Genomic DNA, 15,836 nt, shown 5'->3' on the forward strand with positions numbered 1-15,836 from the left:
GAGTATCACCGCTTGGGAGCGTGACTGACCAGGATCAAGCCACCAATCATATAGAACATTGTATAAAGTAAAAGTAATTGCAATATAAACCAACCCAAATCCATATGAAAGGTGTTTCCAAAACATAAGTAAGATATCATTGTTTAGCGGAAGCGTATAATCAAAACCCAACATAATTAAGTGCGAAAGGTCATAAGTGTTTAATAAGCTAATCACGATCCAAGCCCACAACGACCCGCTCCCCCATGTGCAAGCTCCATATACCTAACGACCTGCAAGGCATGTAACAGAGGATCAACAACTAGTTGAGCGAGTTCACAGAAAGTAAATGCGTAATAGTAAGTTCGTTTGTAACAGGTGGCTCTACTGGGCCGTTAGTACGTTCTATTGGTGGGGGCTTCCCATGTTGTATAACCACTAGACTATTCGTAACCATATGTGTTCTTCACAATCCGAGAACAGTAGTAAGTATAAGTTCACGTAGGTCTTACGTGAGTATCCTTCACATCCGAGGATAGTAATTAAGTATAAGTATCCTTCACAACCGAGGATAGTAATATGTATAGGTATCCTTCACAACCGAGGATAGTAGTAAGTATATGTGTACGTAGATTGCACGTATGTGTCCTGCACAACCGAGGACGATGGTATGGTAGTCTAGTAATGGTGTAAGTACAGTTCTATTCAATCTCAATCCTTCAATCCCAATTCCCGTGCCCTGGGAATCCCATGCCTTAGTAAGGGTGTGAACTCACCTTGGTTTGCTCGGTATGCTAGGTTACGCACTCACAAGTAATCAGTCAAGTCCTATTGTTATGCACGTATTCACAATTAGTTTATATTCACATAGTTCACGTATCATTCATGATTATACAGTATCGATTAAGTACAAACGACTCACAGCATTTAAACAGTTAATCGCATATTCACATGGGTTACATTTAACCACATATAACTAACCTAGTTAACATTCTTTTACATCAACCTCCTAATCCCCATTTTTAATTATCACATATTAGTAAATCAATTATAAACAAAGTAGGTGTGTAATAAGTGGCCGACCATTTACATGTTATCCCCTTTTGACTTAATCAAACCACCACATACCCTTTTCATTGGACCGATTTATTACTACTAGCATAAATATCCTAAACTCCACCCATATTACCTCAATTTACATATTACAAGAAGTTGTGTCATCAGCAACAACAATAAATCACATGGCCGCCATTTAATATCAAAAGTCAGAACTCCTTCCTTCTAATAAAAAGTCGGACTAACTCTTAAGCTATAAAAAGAAGTCGGACCAGAAGTCTTGTTACAAAAGAAAGTTGGCATGCTACCTATATATAAAAGTCGGACATGGGGGGGGGGGTTTCCTTATGAAACTCGGACCTGGAAGGTCAGACAAAAGAGAGAAGGGGCTGCCCTTCTAAAGCTCGGACATGATGAGCATGATAAAAGGTCGGACATCTCTGTCTATAAAGGTCGGACCTGATTCTTCTTAACAAACTCGGACATAACACTTCAAGGAGCTCGGACAACATAAACAAGCATAGGTCGGACCCCCTTTGCTTAATTAAAGTCGGACCATCAATCATGAGTTACAACCTCGGACCATAAAGCTTATACATAACTCGGACCATGTTTTCATTTAATAAACTCGGACATGATTTTCATTTAAGAAACTCGGACATGTTTTCATTTAAGAAACTCGGACATCATGCTTGTTACACAAACTCGGACCCTTGTATCTATAAACTCGGACCACTACAACTTCCAAAACCTCGGACTATAATTTATATGAAACTCAGACAATTACATGGCTTCACATAACTCAGAGAAACAATTCAATCGTTCGATCTTTGCATCACATCAGTTACGTTTTCTATTGTTCAAGCAACCCTAGTTTCTTTCATATCGATAACAGACTCTTAACAATTCCACCATTTCTTAAAAACAACAATCATTACAAGCATAATCAACCAAGTATACAACTAATCATCATCATCATCACAATTATCCAGGATTGAATCAAAATCACAGATCATTATATGAGGAACTAGGGTTTCTATGAACACATAATCAATAATCAGGAATCAAGAATTGATAACAATCAAGAAATCAATAGACAATAATCATTTACCTTGTGTTGATCCTAAAGAAAGAGAGGAATCAAACTTGTGATGTCTTGCCAATGATTTGGTGATGATGATTGCTAGAGAAAGTGAATGTACGTGCTTTGGTTTTTGTGAAAGTGATTAGTGAAATGGGATTAGGGTTAAGTATGATTTAGGTTTCACTAATAACTCTTTACACCCTCCATTATTCTATTTTACAAGAGTGCACTATCTCAATTAATTTCACAGTTTCACCACCAAGTTTATACATTTGACAAGTTTATCACAATTAACACATAGTCATGCACAATCACACAATACACTTAATTGTATCAAAACGTATGCAATTCTATAGCAATCAATTGTGCAACTAAACAGCTAAACAATACATGAACGTGCAATAAATGCGAAATAGAAGTCTTGGAACTTCGAGTTGTCACAAAGATGGTTGGATCAGAGATCGAGACATACACCAAACAGTCCAACGACTATGCTGCTCTTTGCCCGAATATGTCTCGACCTATGTATCGAAGGATCGAATTGTACATAAAGGGTTTGGCCCCAGAAATCCGGAGCCATGTGACTTCAGCCAACCTCAATACCATTCAGCCAGTCGTCCGCCTTGCTCACAAGCTCACTGATCAGACCGTGGAACAGGGCAAGTTGCCCAAAAGGATCGGTGCAACTGATGGAACTTCTGGTGATAACAAGCGTAAGTGGGAAGGAAACCAAAGCAAGGATGCTAACCCCACTCAGGCCCCAACTCAGCAAAGGAAAACTGAGAGCAACAAAGGCCCTCAGCAACAGGGTGGCTATCGAGGGAACTACCCTAAGTGTAACAAATGTAACCGGCACCAGAATGGGGCATGTAGTAAAGGTCAGTGCCAGTGATGCAACAAGTTGGGGCATGAAGCCAAAGACTGTAGGAGTCAGTTTCCGGCTAGGAAGAATCAGCAACAACCACAACAACAATAGCAGCAAGGGAACAACCGTGGATGCTACAGGTGTGGAGCAACGGGGCACATACGCAAGGATTGCCCTGAACTGAACCAGAACCGCAACAACAACCAGGGAGCTGGAAACAATGATCAAAACAACAACAATGCTAGGAATGGTGCAAGAGGAAGGGCTTTTGCGATTGGAGCTGGAGAAGCAAGGAATGACCCCAACGTCGTGGCGGGTAAGTTCCTACTCGATGATCGTTATGTTTCTGTATTATTTGATTCTGGAGACGATGCTAGTTATGTGTCCCTACGTATTAGTAAGAAGCTTAAGCACTCGCCTACGTTATTAAGTTCTAAGCATATCGTCGAGTTAGCTAATGGTAGAAACATCGAGGCCTCACATGTTATCAGCAACTGCAAACTAGTATTGTCTGGTCAGACCTTTACCATCGATCTTTTCCCTATCGATCTTGGAAGCTTCGACGTCGTCATCGGTATGGATTAGTTATCCAAACATCGCGCTGAAATCCTCTGTCAAGAGAAAATGGTTCGCATCCCCCGCCGTTCCGGCAGACCCCTCATCGTTCAAGGTGACAAAGGCGAAGAAGTCACAGGCATCATCTCGTTCTTAAAGGCCCAGAAGTGTTTACGAAAAGGGCACACCGCCATCTTAGCACTTGTCACCGACACACAAGAAAAGGAAAAGAGGATTGAAGATTTTCCGGTGGTACGTGACTACCCCGAGGTATTTCCTGAAGAACTACCTGGACTCCCCCCTCATCGTCAGGTCGAATTCCAAATCTAGCTAACTCCCGGAGCGGCACCTATAGCTCGAGCGCCTTACCGACTAGCCCCCGCAGAACTGAAGGAGCTTTCTACGCAACTACAAGAACTATTGGATAAAGGATTTATCCGTCCTAGTTCGTCACCCTGGGGAGCACCAGTGCTCTTTGTTAAAAAGAGGGATGACACATTCCGAATGTGCATCGACTATCGTGAGCTAAACAAGGTTACCATCAAGAATCGTTACCCACTCCCTCGCATCGACGATTTATTCGACCAGTTGCAAGGATCGAGATACTACTCTAAGATTGACCTACGATCAGGCTATCATCAGCTGAGAGTCCGTGACGTAAACATCTCCAAAACTACATTCAGAAATCGTTATGGTCATTACGAATTCCTCGTCATGCCCTTTGGAATGACTAACGCGCCTGCGGTATTCATGGACCTCATGAATCGCGTTTGCAAGCCTTACCTCGACAAATTCGTGATTGTGTTTATTGATGACATCTTGATCTACTCGAAAAGTCAAGAGGAGCATGAATAACACCTGCGCCTTATTCTCGAGCTCCTTCGCAATGAACAACTGTACGCCAAGTTCTCGAAATGCGACTTCTGGCTTCGAGAAGTCCACTTCCTTGGGCACGTGGTCAATAAGGACGGAATTCACGTCGACCCAGCTAAGATCGACTCTATAAAGGATTGGCCTACACCTAAGACTCCGACCGAAGTTCGCCAATTCTTGGGATTGGCAGGATATTATCGTAGATTCATCAAAGGATTTTCGAAGATTGCACAACCCCTCACGACTCTCACTCAGAAGGGTATTGCTTATAAATGGAATGAAGCTCAGGAGTCTGCATTTCAGAAGCTGAAGGTAACCTCTGTAGTGCTCCTATTCTCTCGTTACCTGAAGGTACCGACGACTTTGTGGTTTACTGCGATGCGTCTATTCATGGGCTCGGTTGCGTGTTAATGCAACGCGAGAAAGTTATTGCTTACGCTTCTCGACAACTTAAGACTCACGAAAGGAACTACACTACGCACGACTTGGAACTGGGAGCAATGGTTTTTTCTCTTAAGATATGGAAACATTACCTGTACGGTACCAAGTGCACCATTTACACCGATCACAGGAGTCTCGAGCATATCTTCAAGCAAAAGGAATTAAACATGCGACAACGTCGATGGGTCGAACTCTTGAATGATTACGAATGCGCCATCAAGTACCATCCGGGCAAAGCCAACGTCGTGGCAGACGCCCTCAGCCGAAAGGACACTACACCCAAGCGCGTGCGAGCACTACAGCTTACTATCCAGTCTAACCTCCCTACTCAGATACGAGGCGCTCAGGTTGAAGCATTGAAACCAGAGAACATCAGGGCTGAGTCCCTACGAGGATCGAGACAGCGGTTAGAACAAAAAGAAGACGACACTTACTATGTGATCGAGCGCATATGGGTTCCCCTTTATGGAAAGTTACGGGAACTGTGATGGACGAAGCCCATAAGTATTGCTACTCAGTACATCCTGGTTCGGATAAGATGTACCACGACTTAAAGACTACATATTGGTGGCCTGGCATGAAAGCCCACATAGCAACGTATGTCAGCAAATATTTGACTTACGCGAGAGTCAAGATTGAGTATCAGAAACCAGCGGGCCTACTCCAACAACCAGAAATCCCGAAATAGAAATGGGAGCAAATTTCCATGGATTTCGTTACTGGCTTGCCTAGATATCAACGCGGAAATGACACTATCTGGGTGATAGTGGATCGATTAACTAAGTCTGCACACTTTTTGGCTATTAAAGAAATAGACAAGTTTTCTACCTTAGCAGACGTTTACTTAAAGGAAGTGGTTTCGAGGCACGGAGTGCCAACCTCCATTATTTCCGATCGAGACGCGCGCTTTACTTCTAAATTGTGGCAAGCTATGCACAAATCCTTGGGCTCACGACTAGACACGAGCACCGCTTATCATCCGCAAACGGATGGGCAGTCTGAACGCACCATCCAAACCCTAGAATACATGCTTAGGGCATGTGTGATCGATTTTGGCAAGAGTTGGGAGAAGCACCTACCGCTAGTGGAATTCTCGTATAATAACAACTATCACACCAGTATTCAGGCAGCACCCTTTGAGGCATTGTATGGTTGTAAATGCCGATCACCTCTTTGCTGGGCGGAAGTTGGCGACAGCCAGATCACAGGCCCAGAACTGGTGGTGGACACAACGGAGAAGATTGCCCAGATCAGACAACGCATGGCGGCAGCTCGTGACCGTCAGAAAAGTTACACTGATAAGCGTAGGAAACCACTAGAATTCTAGGTCGGCGATCGGGTTCTACTTAAAGTCTCACCCTGGAAGGGTGTGGTTCGTTTTGGTAAACGGGACAAGCTTAATCCGTGATATGTCGGACCATTCGAAATTACCGAGAAAATCGGTAAGGTTGCTTTTAGATTGAATCTGCCTGAAGAGTTGAGTACGGTGCACAACGTCTTTCACGTGTCTAATCTGAAGAAGTGTCTGTCAGATGAAACACTCGTAATTCCTTTCAAGGAACTCACCTTTGACGAACAACTACACTTTACTGAGGAACCGATTGAGATCATGGATCGGGAGATCAAAACCCTCAAACGCAGCCAGATACCTCTCGTGCGAGTTCGTTGGAACTCGCGACGTGGCCCAGAGTTTACCTGGGAGCGGAAAGACCAGATGAAGCGCAAGTATCCCCAGTTATTCCCAAATGAAACCCCCAGCATTGAAGCTACGACTGAATTTTGGGACGAAATTCCAAACTAACGGGGGGATGATGTGACACCCCGTTGAAACACTCTCACTCATACTAGCTTGTCAGTGGCTGCCTTAACTTTCGGGACGAAAGTTCTTAAAACTTGGGGATAATGTGATACTCTAGGTTTTCCCGAGCAACCACCTTGTTTAGCATTATGTGTATATGTATTAACTAAATGAAAGTTCGTGAATTTATCTTAACGAGTTATGTGATCTTTGTATTAAGTATGTGTATTATATATATATATGTATGATAGTGAACCAAGACCATAATGGACCCGACTCGAGACCACCCGGCCTCGAGTAAACCAAACCGGTTGGGTCGTTTGGGCCGCACCTCCTTGAGCCCACTCGGAAACCCATTAGGATGCATGGCCCTTGAATGGGTTATAAAACCCCCACATAAACCGACACCTTCCTATTTTGGACACTCAAACCCCCAAACACTCCCTCACACTCACTCTCACACACTCTCTCTCTCTCCCTCACTAAAACCCTAAGACATCACCACATCTTGCATTCTTGGAGCCAATTTGGGAAGGAGAAGACGTGTAGCTAGACCATCATTCCATCTCGGACACACACTTACACACAATCGGTTTCGGTTAGTGTTTTCTCTTAGTTGTTTGTAACGAAATTGCTTTTAAGTAATGTTGATTAAGTGATAATATGCATTGTGACTTTTAAGTGTGATGAATGCAAGATGAACATGAATTCCTTTTGCAAGAATGTGAATCTTTGTAGGATAATATGATGGTAAGATGTGTTTAATGGTAAAAGAATGATAGTTGGTATTGTTTATGAGCATCCGATTCATGCTAGATATTATGGAACATGTGTGTTATGATGGTTTACAAAGATTGTTTTCGGATTTAGAATGAATGCATACATGATTATTGGTACACAAAAATTGTATGATATGCGTCCTAGTTGAATGAAAACCCTAAAGGTTGAACAATATGAATATGATATGAACATGATATGAATATTTGAAAAATGCTTGTTTGATCCGTTTTGTTTGAGAATTAGACAACAAAACATGTTTGTGCGATCTAATTGGATAGTACACCAAATCATGAAAATGAAATTCCATTGGATAGTACAATGCTGGAAGATGTTCTAGAATCAGCAGGGATGTGAGTCGAGACCTCCGGTTTCGACTCGAGACCTTCAAGCTACAACTCGAGATCGCAGTGATTGCGACTCCAGACCATCTAGTGACAACTCGAGACAAACTTCCGGGACTCGACATCAGCAAGGTCTCGACTCGAGATCTCATAATCTCGACTCGAGACCTCAGAGGTTGCGACTCATGCCTGCACTACTCGAGACCAAAAGTCCATGACTCGAGATCTCCTGGTTGCGACTCGAAGACCGCATGATCTCGAGTCGAGACCACCTTGTCTCGACTGGGCTGCTTACCTTAGTTATTGGGCCACAATGTGTTTTGGTTTGGGCTGCCTGTTGACTGGACTATGTGTTAACTGCTACTGTTTAACTGTGCAATTAGTAGAGCAGGCCCAATAGCTCAGCAGATAACTGTATGCATCCTATGTGTTAGATACGTGTAAGATATACGTGACTTGTATGTATCCGAGCTTGACCCAAACTGGTAACCATGTTAGGACGTGGTGACCAGCGTGCTTGACCAAGTAAACTAATCTGCCGAGCAACCCAAGGTGAGTTTACAACTTTTAAAGCATGCGCTCCCGGTGGTTTGGGAAAACGGAACTTAAAACAACGCTATCCCTTATAAGGGATACAAACTTATTTTTCTCCCCTTGTGCGGGAATCTTAGTTAATTACTGTTTATACGGAATGCAACGAGCAACACTAAACGAAACTCTATCACTCAAGTCCCTACTACTTAATACCGATTAGTCGCCGAGGCCAGGCGAACGGGTTATTAGTTGATAGCGCTATTTAGGTCTTACCAGCCTCACACCGTGCCTGTAGAGGATCGATCGTGAACTAATGTACTCTGGCAAACCGTCAATGATGATAGAACATTGACAATGGGGCACTGCGGAAACGTACGGTTACCTAGTATTCAGTATTGGAATAACAGTTTAGTCGCTTACTTATGGGGTAGCTCCCCATGGCATGTATAAACGGATAAATTAACTAGTGAAACAAGTTTTTGGTAATTAAAAACTGGATAACTCGTGAACTCGCCAACATTTTTGTTGATACCCTACTGCATGCTTTGCAGGTACCCAGTGACTCAGGAGCTTTCTACTTGGGGATGTGTAGTGGTCGTCTAACCCATGTGTTGGGTTCTAAATAAAACTTGAACCATGAACTTTGTTTTAAACTGTTTTGTCTACGCTTCCGCTACTTACGTTACTATTTGAACTTAAAACTTTTGAACTTGATTATGATATTTGCTAACCCTGTGGTTGGTGAATATTACTTATGTTATTAATTAAATTGCTCAGTATAATTGGTGGCTGGATCCTGGTCAGTCACGCCCCCAAGCGGTGGTATTCCGCTCGTGGATTTTGGGGGTGTGACAGATGTGATAATCGTACACAGTCTTTGAAAGATATAAATGAAGGTAGAAAAATACTAAGATAAGATGTCATTTATCTAATTTGTGTATCACAATTAAATTAAAAGTACAGTTGTTTATGTGAATGTTAGAGTACTCTATTTATAATCAGTTTTTGTATTGAATAAGTGTTCAAGTAATTAATTGAAGAAATGTTTTAAAATTAAACAAGTTAAATGGCTATAAAGTTGGCATTGGAAAGAAGGAACATTATGATCCCTTCACGGGGTTGTGTGTTTTGTGAATGTAGTCCGGAGACGACGGATCATTTGTTTTCGTGTTGTTTCTTTTCGAATGGTATTTGGTTGGCTATAGAATCATGGTGCCGAATTCCAAATGTCTTTGCTTTCTCCATCCGTGATTTAGTCAATCTTCATAATTCGATTGGATTCAAGGGTATCAAGAAAGTGGCATTTCAAGGTATTATATATATAGCTTTGGAGTATTTGGCGAGCTAGAAATGACCGGGTTTTTGCGGATAAACGCCTAAAGGTTATGGAAGTGATGGCGGAGATAAAAGCGTTGAGTTTTCTACTGAGTGGAAATCTTGGTGTAACTTTGATTTGATGTAACTTTGGTCCGTGCTCTTTGTCTCCTCCTTGGAGACTTAGGGGCGGTTTTAATTGGTGTTTAATAAAGTTTGCCTTTCAAAAAAAAGGCTATAAAGTTTATTAACATATGATAATCTTTTAAATGGTTTTTACCGTAAGTATTATTTATTTAAATTTGCTAGTTGTTTATAAATCTGATAGGGCATTCTAATCAAATCGAAATCATGTATGGAGGAATGGAAGGTGGAATGAAATAGATGATTATGAGGGAATGAAGAAAAGAGTGTTTGGTTGGTCAATGAAATGGAATCACCCATTCCAAAAGGCATTCCATTCCCTCAAAATCATTCCATTCACCCCCTATGTTTTTTTTCATTCCATCCCATCTTGAACCATTCATCAACAACACCACAACCAACCGACAACCACCTTCGCCACAACCCACCACTACCACCACTCACCACCGACGCCATTGCCGCCACCCGCTACCACCTCACCCCGACAGCCATCGTCGCCACCGCCGCCGTCACCCACCCGCCACTGTTATCTCCCACAACCGCGACCAACCGCCAACGCCATTCGCTGCCGCCACCACCCACCACCATCGTCGACGCCACCACCACCGCCGCCACCAACTGCCGCCGCCGCCCACCGCCACCTCCGCCGCCACCCACCGCCACCTCCGCCGCCACCCACCACCAACAGCCGCCTTGTCGCCTCCACCACTCGTCGTCGCCGCCGCACCCCCACTCGCCGCCATCGCCGCCACCCACCACCGCCACCTATAACCCACCCACAATCACTACCACCGACCACCCCCTCACCGCTGATTTTATTACTTCGTTTTTCTTGCCTACCGAACAATACACATAATAATGCATTCCATTCACACATGGTAACCAAACAAGACATGGAATGATAATGATCCATTGCATTCCCTCATCCATTCCATTACCTCGTCCATTTCATTCCTTCGTCCATTCCATTACCACATACCAAACAGACCCTAAGTATTTTTTTTAACCCGTATCCAATATTCCAATTTCCAATGTTGCATATTGTTTGTTTTTACTATTTATGGGCATGTATACTGTTTGGGCCTCATAGGTCGAACAAATACGTTTTAGTTGTGTGCACGTCAATCTAACAGATACATGGCTTGACCTGTTTAAACTGTTTATTTTTATAAATCTTCTAAAAGAAGTGTTTTGTGTCAAAAATTAAAGAAGTATTGTATTTAATACCAATAGTTAAAAGATAAAAAGGGAGATTATATTTAACTGTTTACATAATAATGTCCGAAATTGTAACCTGGAGAAGTTGTAATTTGTAATTAACGAGTTTTTAGGACCCGCACTTTGCAGCGGGACCGTCAAACAAACAAAAAAAATATTGGGAACGTTCGTTGTGGCGTGTTAACCCGCAAAATTTAGACCAATACAAAAATGAAATTTCAAAAGTCGAAAGGCGATAGTGATAGACCGGAAAATAAAATAGACAATGATTATCAGTGAGAATAATATATCTTTCACTGCATGAACTTTATTAGGAGAGACTATGTGTGTAATTAACTAAAATAAAATCTCTAATCTTAGTTAATTACATATACAATGGGCTTTAGAAATATCACTAAATATGTGGCTAGTTTAAATTTTAGAATAAATAAATATAAAGTAAAAAGGTATTTGATTTTTAATGCATGAACTTTATTAGGAGAAATTATGTGTGTAATTAACTAAAATAAATCTCTAATCTTAGTTAATTACATATACAATGGGCTTTAGAATATCACTAAATATGTGGCTAGTTTAAATTTTAGAATAAGTAAATATAAAGTAAAAAGGTATTTGATATACCATGATCTAATAACTTTATTAGGAGAGACTATGTATGTAATTTTAGTTAAGAGAGAGAAAAGGGTGTGGGTTCAAGTGTGTATCATCTCACCTCATGACCAATGACCAATGAAAAGAAAAAAAAAATTGAACAGTGTAAATGTGAGGGGAAGTAAAGTTGTGAAATAATATAGGGAAAATGTATATGTATATCCAAGGTTGCAAAACTCGTTAGGCGCTCCCTCGTCGGTCGACCAGGGAGTTGAGAGTACTCGGCCTAGGCGAAGAGTACACGGAAAGTACTCAAACCTGTTAAATTATAAAGAAATTAGTTTATGGAAATTAAATATATGTCAAAATAACATAAATTTACTAATTTTTATAACAAAATACATGAAAATGATATCCATTCTTTAATATGATAGGCATAGAAATTATGTTTTATTTTTTTAAGTCAAACTCGGCCCAAGTTGACCCACTAGATCCGACGTTGACCGCCTTTCATCGATTCCAAGTAATTAGGCGGAGTTGAAGAAATTCACCTTGACAAGCTACCTTGTAGCAACTACTCAGGGAGCATTCGGCCTTGGAGACATGGTTTTACAACCATGTGTATATGACACTTGACTCTATTTTCTTGACGGTTAGTTTGATTAGTTTTTGCAATGAATTATATTTCATAGTCTACCCAATTGATAAGATTACAACACGATGATCTACGGTTATTCTACATCATAAAGATCAAATATGTCAATACAGCTTCTGCTCAACATTAGTGTGCTTTTAAGACTCGAGGGTGTGGTATAAAGCCCCTAAGGGCTTTATCACGCCACGTTAGATCCACGTCAACGTCACGTCATATGGGGGGGCTTTAAAGTCCTTCCCTTTAACTTGCATGGTTTGGTATAAAGCCCCCTATTAAACAAAATAAAAAAAAAGATATTATTGGTTAAAAAGATGTGGCCCCCACCTGCACACACCTTTAACCTCCGCTATCACGTTGGCGAACAAACAATGGCGCCCCCTTTGAATGCCTCGGTGTGGCCGATGGCGCCCCCGGGGCGCTATGGAGCATGATGTGGCGGAGTGGCGCCATGCAACACCCACCGGCCTAAGCCTGATGTAATCATAACGTGGTGTGCTGCTTACACCCGATACGACTTATCTTCGACATTAGTGTACTGTTGAGCATATGGTTCTAATGTCATGAAAAACAATGTCGGTCCAAGGTATCGAATGCTTCCAATAATTCATCCCTAAGGAGATTGTTATCAACTTGTCATGCATATATACAAAGGTTTTAAGTTTTAGCAACAAGACACGTAATTTCGCTAAAATATTCAATAATAATAAGTTAGGTATTTTTAGCGACAACTTAACCTACTCCTAAAATATAAACATAATAAGCAAATTATATCAAAAAGGTAAAAACATATTTTAATTATTTTTTTCTATCCTTCTATACATGCTTTAAATCAAAATTCATGAGTGTCTAACCAATTTTTCCTAGCTTGATGCATTCAAAATATCAAATATAATATTTCCTCCAAAGCTTATATACAATAGATGGAAACTATGTGTTAATAAGGAAAATAATAAAAAATAAATATTTCTTGATTCGGACATAAGTAATAAAAAACATAACAGAGGAAATACCTAAAAATATACTAAAAAGCAGAAAATATTAATGTTTTAGACTACATCATGACATATAACTAATCATCATTTTATAAGACATAAGAATATACATATTCTTTACTATGACACGTTTAAACTATTATATATCTATTAGTTAGGAATAATATTAAATAGACTTTCAATACATACATTTTTTGAATGATATATCTATTAGTTAGGAATAATATTAAATAGACTTTCAATGCAATATTTTTTGAATATGTGCTTACCAAATATTATTCTAAACGGCCAGGCAACATTTTGAATATCTTGTTACCTTGAATTCTCAAAATAATCCTATTTATATGCTTCCCACATAGGCCAGTTACTATCATTCCCCAAAAATGAAATCCATTGTTATTTTCATTTTCTCTAGTTTATTGCTTGTTAGTTTTCCGTTAATCGTTAACGGCGGTTGGCTCAATGCACATGCCACCTTCTACGACGACGGCACAATGGGTATGCAGTACTGATCATACATTATCTCAAATTTGTTGTGTTGTTTATTATTATTATTATTATTATTATTTTTAAAACGCTAACTCACACACTCTGTATGTATAACAGGTGGTGCTTGTGGGTATGGGAATGTGTATCGTCAAGGGTATGGTACAAACAATGTAGCATTAAGTAGTGCTTTGTTCAACGATGGTTTGAGTTGTGGGGCATGTTTTCAAATCATGTGTGTTAATGATCGTCAATGGTGTTTACCGGGTTCCATTGTTGTCACCGCCACCAACTTCTGCCCACCGAACCCCGCCTTACCTAGCGAGAAAGGCGGCTGGTGCAACCCTCCTCTACGTCATTTTGATCTATCTGAACCTGCCTTCCTACGCATTGCTCAGTACAAAGCTGGAATTGTTCCTGTTGCTTATAGAAGGTATATAAATTATTAAATTTCATGAGATGCCTTCACACATCGTGGGTATTTTGGTAAATTTACAAGCATTTGTCTTGAAAAGTTATTTTGTTATTTTGAAAGTATTAAATGTACTTTAGAAATTTTACAATTACTAAATGTATTTTGGTAATCTACTTAAAATACCAACATATTTTTACAAAAGATTATCAGACCGAATGCGTAGTGAACTGTCTCTAAACGAATCACGTACTTAGTGATCAGTCGTGAACCGTGATAAAGTTTTTTATATCTACTTATTTAATAAAGAAACGAATATGAACAAGATATTTGTCTACTTAATTAAATTAATAAAGAAACGTATATGAACAAGAAGTTTTTTTGTATCTACTTAGAAACTTTTGTTTATGCATCACTTGTTTCTTAATCATGCGATGATATTGGTATTTGGATTTTCATTTATATATTTTAATTTAATTTTCATTTCATTTACATGTGTTATAACAAATATGATTGAACACAAACTAGAGCAAACAAAGTTTGATTCTTTAAAGCTTGTGTTTAATATATAATTTTTTCGTTTAATTCATCTCAATAAAGTACCAAAATGACAAATTACAAACAAATGACAGGTAAACATGAAACAAGTTGCACCGCAAAAATATGCTCTCTTTTTGCATGCTCTCTTTTTCTCCAATTTGTTTACATGCCTAAACATTGCAATTCTAATACCAAACTATTTTAGTAATATTTTTTTGTTCTTGTTTTCTAGGGTACCCTGCGTGAGAAGGGGTGGAATTAGGTTCCAAATGAACGGACACCCCTACTTCAATTTGGTGTTAATTACAAATGTGGGTGGTGCTGGTGACGTGCACGCGGTGGCAATCAAAGGGTCAAGAACAGGATGGCAACAAATGAAACAAAACTGGGGGCAAAACTGGCAATCCGACACTTATTTTAACGGGCAGTCTCTATCTTTTATGGTCACCACAAGTGATGGTCGGACTGTGGTGTCCAACAATGTGGTCCCCGCTAATTGGTCTTTCGGGCAGACCTTCAGCGGTTCCCAATTTCGTTGAAAAGACAATTGTACCCACAGTCGGGTAGTAAGTGTTAGGGCCACCTAGTATCACTATTGTAACTTTTTATCAACTACAATAGGTGCAACAAATAGTAGGGGCTTATTTAAAAAAAAAAGGCTAGGTGATCATTTACACCCGCCAATATTGATAATATACTTTTTTTGGCCTTGGATGCCATTTGATGATATGTCATTGTTTGCAATGTTTTTTACAGCTACTAATGCCTCATTGGGGTCTTTGTAAGACCTAGAGGATGATTGGTTCAAGAACAAATGATGGTTATGTGTAGTGTGGGATTTTTATGGTGTAAATGTTAGACTACGGGTTTTTACATTGCAATTTGACAGGCCTTGATAAAATCTCTAGGTTGAACTTCTATTTACGTTTTCGGGTAGTGACAAATCAAACTTGTCTCAATGGGTTTGTCGTTTTACCGACTTAACGTTCGGTTTTGATAGTTGGAAAATAGTTTTCTCGTAAAACAATTGGTTTTTATTAAGAACTTTAGAATTATAAAGATGTTTATGATTCTAGACTTCTAATACATACACATAACAACATGTTGTCAAAATGAAAAAAAATAATAAGTAAATAATAAATGTCCGTTTCAGTTTACACCACTTGTTCTAAGTTTAA

At 40.0% G+C, this 15,836-nt stretch overlaps 1 protein-coding gene across 1 annotated transcript; it reads left to right on the top strand.

Moving 5' to 3' along the window:
* The first annotated feature begins 13,603 nt into the window (after positions 1-13,603).
* LOC110895620 (expansin-A1) lies at positions 13,604-15,197 on the top strand. Its single transcript, XM_022142937.1, has 3 exons — positions 13,604-13,718; positions 13,827-14,139; positions 14,891-15,197. The coding sequence occupies exons 1-3, from the start codon at positions 13,604-13,606 to the stop codon at positions 15,195-15,197; spliced, it is 735 nt and encodes a 244-aa protein (XP_021998629.1).
* The last annotated feature ends 639 nt before the right edge of the window (positions 15,198-15,836 follow it).

The sequence above is a fragment of the Helianthus annuus genome, chromosome 12 (assembly GCF_002127325.2).
Source record: "Helianthus annuus cultivar XRQ/B chromosome 12, HanXRQr2.0-SUNRISE, whole genome shotgun sequence".
NCBI classification, from domain to species: Eukaryota; Viridiplantae; Streptophyta; class Magnoliopsida; order Asterales; family Asteraceae; genus Helianthus; species Helianthus annuus.

Excerpts from the sequence above, each read along its gene's own strand:
- LOC110895620 (XM_022142937.1), top strand. The coding sequence starts at position 13,604 with ATGAAATCCATTGTTATTTTCATTTTCTCTAGTTTATTGCTTGTTAGT. Across the intron at positions 13,719-13,826 it reads CTACGACGACGGCACAATGG|GTGGTGCTTGTGGGTATGGG; the intron begins GTATGCAGTACT and ends TATGTATAACAG. Across the intron at positions 14,140-14,890 it reads GTTCCTGTTGCTTATAGAAG|GGTACCCTGCGTGAGAAGGG; the intron begins GTATATAAATTA and ends CTTGTTTTCTAG.